Below are 14,612 nucleotides of genomic sequence, written 5' to 3'. Positions count from 1 at the left end.
TAGTGGAACCAGCACTATGGTGGCCTAGTGGAACCAGCACTATAATGGCCTAGTGGAACCAGCACTATGGTGGCCTAGTGGAACCAGCACTATGGTGGCCTAGTGAAACCAGCACTATGATGGCCTAGTAGAACCAGCACTATGGTGGCCTAGTGGAACCAGCACTATGGTGGCCTAGTGGAACCAGCACTATGGTGGCCTAGTGGAACCATCACTATGGTGGCCTAGTAGAACCAGCACTATGGTGGCCTAGTGGAACCAGCACTATGATGGCCTAGTGGAACCAGCACTATGGTGGCCTAGTGAAACCAGCACTATGATGGCCTAGTGGAACCAGCACTATGATGGCCTAGTAGAACCAGCACTATGATGGCCTAGTGGAACCAGCACTATGGTGGCCTAGTGGAACCAGCACTATGGTGGCCTAGTGAAACCAGCACTATGATGGCCTAGTAGAACCAGCACTATGATGGCCTAGTGAAACCAGCACTATGATGGCCTAGTGGAACCAGCACTATGAAGGCCTAGTAGAACCAGCACTATGATGGCCTAGTGAAACCAGCACTATGATGGCCTAGTGGAACCAGCACTATGATGGCCTAGTAGAACCAGCACTATGATGGCCTAGTGGATCCAGCACTATGATGGCCTAGTAGAACCAGTACTATGGTGGCCCGGTGAAACCAGCACTATGATGGCCTAGTAGAACCAGCACTATGATGGCCTAGTGAAACCAGCACTATGGTGGCCTAGTAGAACCAGCACTATGGTGGCCTAGTGGAACCAGCACTATGGTTCCCGTTGTGATGGGTCTATTTCTAGACATGTTCTAACTGTTCTCTGAGCAAATTGACATTTTAGAGACGCACACAGAGAGAGAGGGATATTATCTCAGCTTTGATAGAAGAGTGCTTTTAGATAATTGTGTGTGTGTGTGTGTGTGTGTGTGTGTGTGTGTGTGTGTGTGTGTGTGTGTGTGTGTGTGTGTGTGTGTGTGTGTGTGTGTGTGTGTGTGTGTGTGTGTGTGTGTGTGTGTGTGTGTGTGTGTGTGTGTGTGTGTGTGTGTGTGTGTGTGTGTGTGTGTGGTCATAATGTTGTTTTTTTGGTTTCTGTCATAGGTCTCCGTACTACAGTCTATCTCCGGAGAGGAAGAAGAAAAAGAAGAAGAAGAAGAGCTCTAAGAAAAGCAAACGCCACAGGTAGCTACTTCCTGTTTCATATCATTCTGTGAAATGCAACAGGTAGCTACTTCCTGTATCCCGTCTTCAAAGGGGGAGACACACTAGACCCAAACTGTTACAGACCTATATCCATCCTGCACTGCCTCTCTAAAGTCTTCGAAAGACAATTAAACAAACAGATTACCGACCATTTCAAATCCCACCGTAACTTCTCCACTGTGCAATCCGGTTTCCGAGCGGGTCATGGGTGCACCTCAGCCATGCTCAAGGTCCTAAACGATATCATAACCGCCATCGATAAAAGACAATACTGTGAAGCCGTTTTCATCGACCTGGCCAAGGCTTTCGACTCTGTCAATCACTGCATTCTTTTCGGCATACTCAATATCCTTGGTTTCTCAAATGACTGCCTCGTCTGGTTCACCAACTACTTCTCAGAGAGTTCAGTGTGTCAAATCGGAGGGCCTGTTGTCCGGACCTCTGGCAGTCTCAATGCCACAGGGTTCAATTTTTGGGCTGACTCTTTTCTGTATATATCATTGATGTCTCTCTTGCTGCTGATGATTCTCTGATCCACCTCTATACAGATGACACCATTCTGTAAACATCTGGCCCTTCTTTGGGCACTGTGTTAATAAACCTCCAAATGAGCTTCAGCGTCATACAACACTTCTTCCATGGCCACCAACTGCTCTTAAATGCAAGAAAAACTAAATGCATGCTCCTCAACCGACCAGTGCTCGCACCGGCCTGCCCGACTAACATCACTACTCTGGACAGTTCTGACTTAAAATATGTGGACAACTACAAACACCTAGGTATCTGGTTAGACTGTTGTTGCAGGAATTTAATTCCTCTGTTTTAATTGCCAATTAAAATTAAACACTCTGTCAATTCATAAGAATTTGTATGACCCTTATTTTATAGAGATCGACAGAGCCCGGTCTTAAAGTCAAATAGCAGCCTTTATTCACGAGAGTACTGAACACGATACAGGTTACCACAGGTTATAAACTGAAAATGATGTCATTAGTTCCAGTACCAACTCGTCTCTTCTCCCACCCTGGTACAAAGGCAGTATCTCAAGTCTTCCCACCTCGTCTCCCTACCAATTTAATTTAATTTAAGGCTGAGCCAAGGTTTTCCGGTGTAGATAAGCATTCTAGCCATTCTGAAGATTTAGTTAATTCATTTCTACCCAGGAACAGACCGTCATTGTTCTAATCCTTGATTCATTCACAAACGTTATATTCAGTACTAAGATTAAGAAAGAAAATGCATACATGTACAGTAACATAATAGTATTCTGATTAGTACATATACAGTAACATAATAGTATTCTGATTAGTCAGTCCTGATTGAAATGTGTACATAGTCATAATTGATAAAAATTCCCTTAACAACTGTAAACTCTCCTTCCAGACTCACATTAAGCATCTCCAATCCAAAATTAAATCTAGAATTGGCTTCCTATTTTGCAACAAAGCCTCCTTCATTCATGCTGCCTAACATACCCTCGTAGAACTAACTATCCTACCGATCCTTGACTTTGGCGATGTCATTTACAAAATAGCCTCCAACACTCTACTCAGCAAATTGGATGTAGTCTATCACAGTGCCATCCATTTTGTCACCAAAGCCCCATATACTACCCACCACTGCAACATGTATGCTCTTGTTGGTTGGCCCTCGCTCCATATTCGTCGCCAAACCCACTGGCTCCAGGTCATCTATAAGCCTCTGCTAGGTAAAGCCTCACCTTATCTCAGCTCACTGGTCATCATAGCAACACCCACCTGTAACTCATGTTCCAGCAGGTATATTTCACTGGTCATCCGCAAAGCCAACACCTCCATTGGCCGCCTTTCCATCCAGTTGTCTGCTGCCAATGACTGGAACGAATTGCAAAATTCACTGAAGCTGGAGACTTATATCACGAACTTTAAGCATCAGCTGTCAGAGCAGCTTACCGATCATTACACCTGTACATAGCCCATCTGTAAATAGCCCATCCAACTACCTCATCCCCATAATATTTTTTTTCTCTTCGCACCCCAGTATCTCTACGTTCACCTCATCATTTGTACATCTATCACTCCAGTGTTAATGCTAAAATGTAATTATTTCACCACTATGGCCTATTTATTGCCTTACCTCCCTAATCTTACTACATTTGCACACACTGTATATAGATTTTTCTATTGTGTTATCGACTTTACATTTGTTTATCCCATGTATAACTCTGTGTTGTTGCTTGTGTCGCACTGCTTTGCTTAATCTTATCCAGGTTGCATTTGTAAATGATAACTTGTTCTCAACTGGCCTACCTGGTTAAATAAAGGTGAAATAATAAAATAAAAATTAAAATTATGTCAAACGTCACTGGTAGCTACTTGCTGTATCATGTCATAATGTCAAATTCCACAGGTAGCTACTTCCTACATCGTAATGTTGTTGTTGATCAGTATTGAAATGAGTTACTTTGACAATAAATATATTTCACCAGAAGACACCCGATGGGTCTGGCACGCAAGATTACTTTGGCAATAACAAAAACATATATTATAGACTCCAACTGATCTACTACGTCACTAATGTATGATGTCGGAGGGCAGTGGCTGAGTTAGTTTTAATAGCAGGCCTCTCCCTCAAATAAATGGAAAAGAACTAGTGGAAGTGTCAGCAACAACAATAACCGATTATTTTTTATTTTCCAGGTACACCTCTAAAAAGACAAAGCACAGCTCTTCTAGTTTGAAACATAAGAGGAAGGATGATCGAAAGCACAAGAAAAGGTTGGTCAATGTGATTTCTCATCAATTCAGGAACATATATCTTTCCATCACAGTACATTTTCCACATCCCAATCTCTCTTCTAGCCATCCTTTTTCCTCACCTGCTATTATAAACCAGTGGCTCCCTAGCGGGGAATACTAGGACCCATGGGGGTTCTTGGCCTATTCACAAGGCATACTTCAGAAGACTGCATTTTACCATAGGCCTACTGGTAAAATGCACATGACGGGGTACTTCAGGGGTACTCATTAAGAGCAAAATTCTGTTGGTGGTACATTAACTGAAAAAGGTTGGGAACCACTGTAGTAAAGCCATCCTTCTGCTACGACCAGAAGCTGTGTGTCACAGCTTTCATTGTGGGAAGGAGGAGCGGACCAAAATGCAGCGTAGTTGTGATTCATTTTATTTAATACGGAAACTATACACGACAAACTAACAAAATAACAAACGTACGAAAACCGAAACAGCCCTATCTGGTGCAAAACACAGAGACAGAAACAATCACCCACAAACACACAGTGAAACCCAGGCTCCATAAATATGGTTCCCAATCAGAGACAATGACTAACACCTGCCCCTGATTGAGAACCATATCAGGCCAAACACAGAAATAGACAAACAAGACATCCAACATAGAATGCCAACTCAGATCACACCCTGACCAATCAAAACATAGAAACATACAAAGTAAACTATGGCCAGAGCGTGACACTGTGAGGAAAGATAAACATGATCCTTCAAAGCAGAGGAGCACAATTGGTGGAAGGTTCTATCTGGACCTCGACACATTTGTCATGAATAATTGTTAAATGAAATAATGATGAAGCAACCCTTTTTTTTCAGTGTACACATACTGTGCTGGCTCAGCGCAGCTGGGAAGGTCCCAGACAGCGCCCCATACTACTGTGTGTTGTCCAATCACATGCGTTATTTAAATCACTTCATGAAACTCAGCCAATCAAAGCAATGTTTACAATGCATGTTAGGAGACTGATGTTGTTAGAGAGAGAGAGAGACAGCAAGAGATGCAAAAACGGAAGCGAAAGGAGAAATTATAGAATGCTATGCACAAAAATGAGGAAAGTCGATACAGAAAATGTAGCTTTCAAAGAGAAGTGGACAGACAAATATGCCTTTATCCTTCCCGCAGCGAGTGTCAAACCACTCTGCCTGATATGTTCAGAGACCGTGGCTCTAATAAAAAGTGCCAACGTGAAGTGCCACTACGAGACGAAGCACAGATCTTTTGAGCAAACATATCCACAGCAGTCTGACGTGAGGACAGGCAAAATAAACTAACTCAAAGCCCAGTGTGATCGGTCCACCAGAGTCCTCTCCCATGCATTCACTGCTCAACAACGTGCAAACGAATGTTTACAAAAAAACATCTTTGATTTTGGGTCAACAGTAGAAGCCATTTACTGACGGGGGAGTGGTGATGGAGTGTACGAATGCTGTTGAAACTTTACTTGACGATAAACAAAGAGACGAGCTGTGTGAAAAGATCAAGCAAATCCCAATGTCACATACAACAGCAGCAAGAAAGAGTGAAATACTAACAGAGGATGCATTAACACAGTGTGATGAAGCAATTCGGAGTGCACCATGCAGAGCATTATGCTGTTGATGAACCTACTGATGTGAGTGATAATGCTCAGCTTCTGGTGTATGTTAGGTTTTACCACACAGAGAAGAAGGAACTCTGTAAAGACCTGTTAGGTGCAACACCACTCGAGACACAAACAGGAGGAAAGGACATAGACATGGTCATAAAGGAGATGATGAGAAAGAGGGGGATATATCTAAAACAAGTGGTCCCTATCACCTCAGACGGGGCCCCTGCCATGACAGGATGAGAGAGAGGAGCTGTGGCATGGCTGAAAGAGGACAACCCTGATCTCACAGCTTACCACTGCATCATCCATTAGTCTGTCCTGTGCGCCAATCTGTCAGAAGAGTATGCGGAAGTGTGAATATAATGATAAAACTCATCAACTTCCTCAGGGAATCCTCATCTCATCAACACCGCCTGCTGAGAGAATTCCTGAAAGAAGTTGAGGCAAATGCAAATGACCAACTGCTGCACAACAACGTAAGACGGCTCAGTGAAGGCAGGGTGTTGGAACGCCTTTGGTCCATAAATGGAAATAACAGCTTTCCTTGTACAGCTCAAGAGCCAGAAGGCAACACAGTTTTCACTTTTGGTCACACCTTAATGAGCTCCAAATGAAACTACAGGGAAAGAACAACTCTGTTTGTGATTATGGTAGACATCACACCTTAATGAGCTCCAAATGAAACTACAGGGAAAGAACAATTCAGTTTGTGATTTGATGACATCTGTCCACTCCTTCCAGAGGAAACTGGAAGTGTTCGAGGAAGATCTTCAAGGAGACTGAGCACACTTCACAAAAGTGCAGGATCAGATTCAGGGTGAGAGAGCTGTTTCTCCTCATGTTGACTTCATAGATACTCTGATTGAAAACTTCAGAAATCGCTTTGACAGCTTCAGCCTTGGACAGCAGCCCCTTCTTCTAATTGAGAATCCGTTCCTCAAAACAGATGTCAGGGGATTTTCAAAGGAGGTGACACAGACCTTCATGTGGGCACTTGCTGGATCTCTACAGATGGAACTGATTGATCTGCAAGCAAATGTTGCACTAAGAGAGCACTTTCAACTAACTGCACTTTCTGGCTGGAGGCTGTGTCTGAGAATGTGTTCCCTGGTCTAACCAAAAATAGCACTACACACCTTGACCATGTTTGGCTCCACATACAGTTGTGAGTCTTCTATCTCCACTATGAACATCATTAACAATAAGTACCTTTCTAGACTCACCAATGAGTCTAGGATGGTGGATTCCAAGATGGCGTAGCAGTCAGACATATTTGTCCTTCGTCTTGTCGTGTCCCATGTATGTATATTTTTATATATTTTTCTTCGCATATCTTTTTATATTTTTCTAAACCCTTATTTCAAAATACTCTCCTGCAACCCGCCTCACCCAATGTGGTGTGGACCTGCTTTTTCTCTAAAGTATTTTTCTCTATTACTGGAATCTCTCCAACATAAACTAGCCAGCTAACGGTCATCAGCTGACCTCTAGCTCGGAAAGCTCTCACCAGTTTGTACAACAGTTTGTACAACGCGATTCAACCAGAGCATATCGGACCTATTTTTCTCTCCATATCCCCGGATTCCTATCGCAAGCTCTGAACCTTTTCACCCTCCGACCTTCGCAGCTAACGTCCCCTGAATGCTAGCTGTCTAGAGCACAACGGCCCGTTGGCTTACGAGGCCCATCGAATACATTCAGAAGCCACTGGCAGTCAGCTATTCTTTGCTAGCGGTCATTAGCTACTTTTATCCCGGACAACTCTCGTCTGTACAGCGCGACTCAAACCAGAGCTAGTCTGAATTATTATTCTTTATCTCCGGATTCCTACCGCAATCTCTGAACCAATTATTATTATTTTTTTGACATTTTTATTATATATTTTTTTCCCACCTGGAATTATAGCAGCTAACGACCCCTGAACGCACAGCCGCTAATCTGTGGCCTGCTAGCTATCTAAAGCCCATTGGACTGCTGGCTTAAGAGGCCATTCAGACATATTTCTAAGCCCACTATACATATTTTGCCAATTGGCCTGGTTTACCACACGGAGCTGATCCGTCCGCTGATGTACCTGCACGAGGGGGCCACAAAAGACTTCCCTCCGTCGCGTCCCTTTAAGGCCTTTCTGTTAGCCAGCTAACCCCGTGCCGCTAGCTGCTTAAAGCCACGCACTGGACTTGTATGATCACCCGGCTACGCATGCCTTTCCCTAACGTCACCATGCTGTGTCGATTGCTGTTCTGGTTTGTAACTATTGTTTTATTTCCCTGTAGAGCCTCTAGCACTGCTCAACATGCCTCGGCTAACAATTTAGTTCCACCACCCACACACGCAGTGACATCACCTGGTTTAAATGCTATTTCTAGAGACAATATCTCTTTCATTATCACTATATGCACAGGTTTACCCCCACTGTATTAACATCCTACTATACCTTTGTCTGTACATTGTGCCTTGAATATATTCTACCGTGCCCAGAAACCTGCTCCTTTTACTCTCTGTTCTGAACGTACTAGGCGTCCAGTTCTGTTAGCCTTTAGCCATACCCTTATCCTCCTCCTCCTCCTCTGTTCCTCTGGTGATGTAGAGGTTAATCCAGGCCTTGCAGTGTCTACCTCCACTCCCACCCCCCAGGCTCTCTCATTTGTTGACTTCTGCAACCGTAAAAGCCTTGATTTCATGCATATTAACATTAGAAGCCTCCTCCCTAAGTTTGTTTTATTCACTGTCCCGGCACACTCCACCAATCCGGATGTCCTAGCCATGTCTGAATACTGGCTTAGGAAGACCATCAAAAACCTTGAAATTTCCATTCCTAACTATAACATTTTCCGACAAGATAGAACTGTCAAAGGAGCGGTGTTACAATTTACTGCAAAGATAACCTGCAGAGTTCTGCTTACTATCCAGGTCTGTACCCAAGCAATTTGAGCTTCTACTTATAAAAATTAACCTTCCCAGAAACAAGTCTCTCACCGTTGCCGCTTGCTATAGACCACCCTCTGCCCCCAGCTGTGCACTCAACACCATATGTGATTTGATTGCCCCCCATCTATCTGCTGAGCTTGTTCTGCTAGGTGACCTAAACTGGGACATGCTTAACACCCCGGCCTTCCTACAATCTAAGCTTGATGCCCTCAATCTCAAGCAACTTATCAATGAACCTACCAGATATAACCCCAAATCTGTAAACACAGGCACCCTCATAGATATCATCCTAACTAACTCACCCTACCAAATACACCTCTGCTGTTTTCAACCAAGATCTCAGCGATCACTGCCTCATTGCCTGCATCCGTAATGAGTCTGCGAGCAAACAACCACACCTCATCACTGTCAAACGCTCACTAAAACACTTCTGCGAGCAGGCCTTTCTAATCGACCTGGCCGGGGTATCCTGGAATGACATTGACCTCATCCCGACAGTAGAGGATGCCTAGTTATTCTTTAAAAGTGACTTTTTCACCAGGAAAAGATATAGCCCTTGGTTCACTCCAGACCTATCTGCCCTTGACCAGCACAAAAACATCCTGTGGCGTTCTGCATTAGCATCGAATAGCCCCCGTGATATGCAACTTTTCAGGGAAGTTAGGAACCAATATACACAGGCAGTTAGGAAAGCTAAGGCTAGCTTTTTTAAACAGAAATTTGCATCCTGCAGTACGAACTCAAAAACGTTTTGGGACACTGTAAAGTCCATGGAGAATAAGAGCACCTACTCCCAGCTACCCACTGCTCTGAGGCTAGGAAACACTGTTACATCCGACAAATACACTATAATTGAGAATTTCAATAAGCATTTCTCTTCGGCTGGGCCATGCTTTCCACCTGGCTACCTCTACCCCAGTCAACTGCCCGGCACCCTCCACAGCAACCTGCCCAAGCCCCCACCATTTCTCCTTCACCCACATCCAGAGAGATGATGTTCTGAAAGTGCTGCAAAATCTGGACCCCTACAAATCAGCTGGGCTAGACAATCTGGACCCTCTCTTTCTAAAATTATCTGCCGAAATTGTTGCAACCCCTATTACTAGCCTGTTCAACCTCTCTTCCGTATCGTCTGAGATTCCCAAAGATTGGAAAGGTGCCGCGGTTATCCCCCTCTTCAAAGGGGGAGACACTCTAGACCCAAACTGCTACAAACCTATATCTATCATACCCTGCATCTCTAAGGTCTTTGAAAGCCAAGTTAATAAACAGAGTAATAACCATTTTGAATCACATCGTACTTCTCCGCTATGCAATCTGGTATCCGAGCTGGTCATGGGGGCACCTCAGCCACGCTCAGATTCCCATCTCCCTCACTAGCTTTAAGAACCAGCTGTCAGAGCAGCTCACAGTTCACTGCACCTGTTCATAGCCCATCTGTATACAGCCCATCTATCTACCTCATCCCCAAACTGTATTTATTTATTTTGCTCCTTTTGCACCACAGTATCTCTACTTGCACATCCATCTTTTGCACATCTACCATTCCAGTGTTTAATTGCCATATTGTAATTACTTCTCCACCATGGCCTATTTATTGCCTTATTTGACCTCATTTTCACTCACTGTATATAGACTTTGTTTTCTTTTTTTCTACTGTATTACTGACTGTATGTTTTGTTCATTCCATGTGTAATTCTGTGTGGTTGTACAGTGTGACAAAAAGTATTTAGTCAGCCACCAATTGTGCAAGTTCTCCCACTTAAAAAGATGAGAGAGGCCTGTAATTTTCATCATAGGTACACTTCAACTATGACAGACAAAATGAGAAAAAAATTCAGAAAATCACATTGTAGGATTTTTAATGAATGTATTTGTAAATTATGGTGGAAAATAAGTATTTGGTCACCTACAAACAAGCAAGATTTCTGGCTCTCACAGACCTGTAACTTCTTCTTTAAGAGGCTCCTCTGTCCTCCACTCGTTACCTGTATTAATGACACCTGTTTGAACTTGTTATCAGTATAAAATACACCTGTCCACAACCTCAAACAGTCACACTCCAAACTCCACTATGGAGTTCAGACAGGTGCCACCATAATTTGCAAATAAATTCATTAAAAATCCTACAATGTGATTTTTTGGATGTTTTTTTCTCATTTTGTCTGTCATAGTTGAAGTTACACCAGCTCTGTCAGGAGGAATGGGCCAAAATTTGTGGAAGGCTACCTGAAATATTTGACCCAATTTAAAGGCAATGCTACCAAATACTAATTGAGTGTATGTAAACTTCTGACCCACTGGGATGTGATGAAAGAAATAAAAGCTGAAATAAATCATTCTCTCTACTATAATTTGGACATTTCACATTCTTAAAATACATTGGTGATCCTAACTGACCTAAGACAGGGATTTGTTTACTAGGATTAAATGTCAGGAATTGTGAAAAACTGAGTTTGAATGTATTTGGCTCAAGTATAGAATGGCACTGACTCCACTCCAGCCAAGGTTCAAATTACTGGCAGGGCAAGAAATTTCTCTCACTAAAGAGAGATGGAGAACTGGGAGAGAGTAGGAAAGATAAATATTAAACATGAGGCCTCTAATCTGTTCAGAAATCAAAGCACTTTTTCCAGAAACAGGCACTTTGATAATTGTTTTGTGAAGATGCAGTCTTGTTCTGCTTGAAAGGAGAACATTTGTGATAGGACTACTTTTATTTCTGATTACGCTGCATATTTATTTTACCTCGTGTTTAATGTGTCTGCAATTAAAATGTGCAATGAATATTGTTGAAATGTTATTGACATGTAGTACTTTGTCTATTAGCTATACATATACAAGAACTACATATGCCCCCAAATCATAGCGCACATTAGACATTTTAATGGTTTGAACTTTTGGGAGGAGAACATGTTAGTCACTGGACATTTTAGAATTCAAATTGTGCACCCCTGCTTGAGAGAGTCTTTCTTTAGATCAATCAATCACATTTATTTATAAAGACCTTTTTACATCAGCCGATGTCACAAAGTGCTGTACAGAAAACCAGCCTAAAACCCTAAACAGCAAGCAATGCAGGTGTAGAAGCACTGTGGCTAGGAAAAACTCCAAAGAAAAGCCAGAACCTAGGAAGAAACCTAGAGGAACCAGGCTCTGAGGGGTGGCCTGTCCTCTTCTCGCTGTGCAGGGTGGAGATTATAACAGAACATGGCCAAGATGTTCAAACGTTCATAGATGACCAGCAGGGTCAAATAATAATCAGTGGTTGTAGAGGGTGCAACAGATCAGCACCTCAGGAGTAAATGTCAGTTGGCTTTTCATAGCCGATCATTCAAAGTTAGAGACAGCAGGTGCGGTAGAGAGAGAGTCCAAAACATCAGGTCCAGGACAAGGTTGCACATCCAGTGAACAGGTCAGGGTTGCATAGCCGCAAGCAGAACAGTTGAAACTGGAGCAGCAGCATGACCAGGTGGACTGGGGACCCCAAGGATTCATCAGGACAGGTAGGCCTGAGGCGTGGTCCCAGGGCTCAGGTCCTCCGAGAGAAGAGAGAGAGAATGAGAGGGAGCTTACTTAAATTCACACAGGACACCTGATGAGACATGAGAAATACTCCAGATATAACAGACTGATCCTAGCCCCCCGACACATAAACTATTGCAGCATAAATAATGAAGGCTGAGACAGGAGGGGTTGGGGGACACTGTGGCCCCGTCCTTTCCCCCGGACAGGGCCAAACAGGGCAGGATATAACCCCACCCACTTTGCCAAGGCACAGCCCCAACACAACTAGAGGGATATCTTCAACCACCAACCTACTACCCTGAGACAAGGCTGAGTATAGCCCACGACGATCTCCCCTACGGCACCTACCCGGACAGGAAGATCACGTCAGTGACTCAACCCACTCAAGTGACTCAGCCCTGTAATAGGGTTAGAGGCAGAGAATCCCAGTGGAGAGAGGGGAACCGGCCAGGCAGAAACAGCAAGGGCGGTTTGTAGCTCCAGTGTCTTTCCGTTCACCTTCACACCCCTCGGCCAGACCACACTCTATCATAGGACCATGAGATGAGTCTTCAATAAAGACTTAAATGTCGAGACCGAGTCTGCGTCTCTCACATGGATCAGCAGACCATTCCATTTTGAATGGAGCTAGATAATCAAATCAAATCAAATCACATTTTATTTGTCACATACACATGGTTAGCAGTTGTTAATACGAGTGTAGCGAAATGCTTGTACATCTAGTTCCGACCAAGCAGTAGAAACCAACGGGCAATCTAACCTAACAATTTCACAACTACCTGTAAAGGAATGAATAAGAATATGTACATAAAACAATATATGGCTGAGCGATGGCCGAACGGCATAGTTAGGATGCAGTAGATGGTATAGAGTACAGTATATACATACTGTATGAGATGAGTAGTGTAGGGTATGTAAACATTATATAAAGTGTTATAGTTTAAAGTGACTAGTGATACATTTATTACATCCAATTTTTTATTATTGAAGTGGCTAGAGATTTGAGTCAGTATGTTGGCAGCAGCTTCTCTGTGTTAGTGATGGCTGTTTAACTGATGGCCTTGAGATAGAAGCGGTTTTTCAGTCTCTCGGTTGCAGCTTTGATGCACCTGTACTGACCTCGCATTCTGGATGATTGCGGGGTGAACAGGCAGTGGCTCGGGTGGTTGTTGTCCTTGATGATCTTTTTGGCCTTCCTGTGACATCGGGAGGTGTAGGTGTCCTGGAGAGCAGGTAGTTTGCCCCTGGTTATGCGTTGTGCAGACCTCACTACCCTCTGGAGAGCCTTACGGTTGTGGGCGGAGCAGTTGCCATACCAGGCAGCCTGACAGGATGCTCTCGATTGTGCATCTGTAATGGTTTGTGAGAGTTTTTGGTAACAAGCCAAATTTCTTCAGCCTCCTGAGGTTGAAGAGGCGCTAGTGCGTGATGTGTACGCCGAGGAACTTAAAACTTTCCACCTTCTCCACTACTGTCCCGTCGATGTGGATAGGGGGGTGTTCCCTCTGCTGTTTCCTGAAGTCCACGATCATCTCCTTAGTTTTGTTGACGTTGAGTGTGAGGTTATTCTCCTGACACCACACTCCAAGGTCCCTCACCTCCTCCCTGTAGGCCGTCTCGTCGTTGTTGGTAATCAAGCCTACCACTGTAGTGTCGTCTGCAGGAGAGTCCTTAACAGGAATCCAGTGTTGAGAGGCTAACACTGGACTAATGTGATACATTTTTTGGTTCTAGTCAAGATTCTAGCAGCCGTGTTAAGCACTAACTGAAGTTTATTTCGTGCTTCACTCGGGAAGCCGGAATCTAGAGCATTGCAGTAGTCTAATCTAGAAGTGACAAAAGCATGGATAGATTTTTCAGCATAATTTTTGGAAAGAAAGTTTCTGATTTTTTGCAATGTTACGAAGATGGAAAAAAGCTGTGCTTAAAATATCCTTAATATGTTCGTCAAAAGAGAGATCAGGGTCCAGAGTAACGATCCATAATGAGATCAGGGTCCAGAGTAACGATCCATGACGAGATCAGGGTCCAGAGTAACGATCCATGATGAGATCAGGGTCCAGAGTAACGATCCATGACGAGATCAGGGTCCAGAGTAACGATCCATGATGAGATCAGGGTCCAGAGTAACGATCCATGATGAGAAGCAACCAGTGTGGACAACTACACTGCTTTTGTGTTCTGAAAGCACCATGAAATTACCCACTCCGATAGAGAAAAAAACAATTGAAAGCGAGAATTACAATGAAAGAGAAAAAGGGACCAAAGGAGAATAAGAGAATGCAAGTTCACACTGTGAATAAACAATGTTTCCAATTGTTCTGTAGTGAGCAGCGCATTGTTGTTGAACATAGTGTGACTGCTACAGAATGTCAGACCGAATGTCAGACCGCTCTCTTTTGCTTTCTTCTCCTCTCCTCTGCTCTCTTCTCCTCTCCTCTGCTCTCTACTCCTCGCATCTGCTCTCTTCTCTTCTCCTCCTCTCTTCTCTTCTCCTCTCCTCTGCTCTCTTCTCCTCTCCTCTGCTTTCTTCTCCTCTCCTCTGCTCTCTTCTCCTCTC

The 14,612-nt window shown here is 43.7% G+C and overlaps 1 protein-coding gene across 2 annotated transcripts in view; it reads left to right on the top strand.

The window, feature by feature from the left end:
• Nucleotides 1–14,612, top strand: part of LOC135513787 (serine/arginine repetitive matrix protein 4-like) — a 141,788-nt gene that overhangs the window by 112,423 nt on the left and 14,753 nt on the right. For both annotated transcript variants that reach the window (XM_064936714.1, XM_064936715.1), the window contains exons 4-5: nucleotides 1,119–1,199; nucleotides 3,899–3,976. In XM_064936714.1, coding sequence (XP_064792786.1) covers nucleotides 1,119–1,199; nucleotides 3,899–3,976 — 159 coding nt within the window. The remainder of the gene's footprint in view (nucleotides 1–1,118; nucleotides 1,200–3,898; nucleotides 3,977–14,612) is intronic.

This window comes from Oncorhynchus masou, chromosome 25 (assembly GCF_036934945.1).
Source record: "Oncorhynchus masou masou isolate Uvic2021 chromosome 25, UVic_Omas_1.1, whole genome shotgun sequence".
NCBI lineage: Eukaryota > Metazoa > Chordata > Actinopteri > Salmoniformes > Salmonidae > Oncorhynchus > Oncorhynchus masou.
The sequence above is the reverse complement of the archived record's forward strand: the minus strand, read 5'-3'. Positions and strand labels throughout refer to the sequence as shown.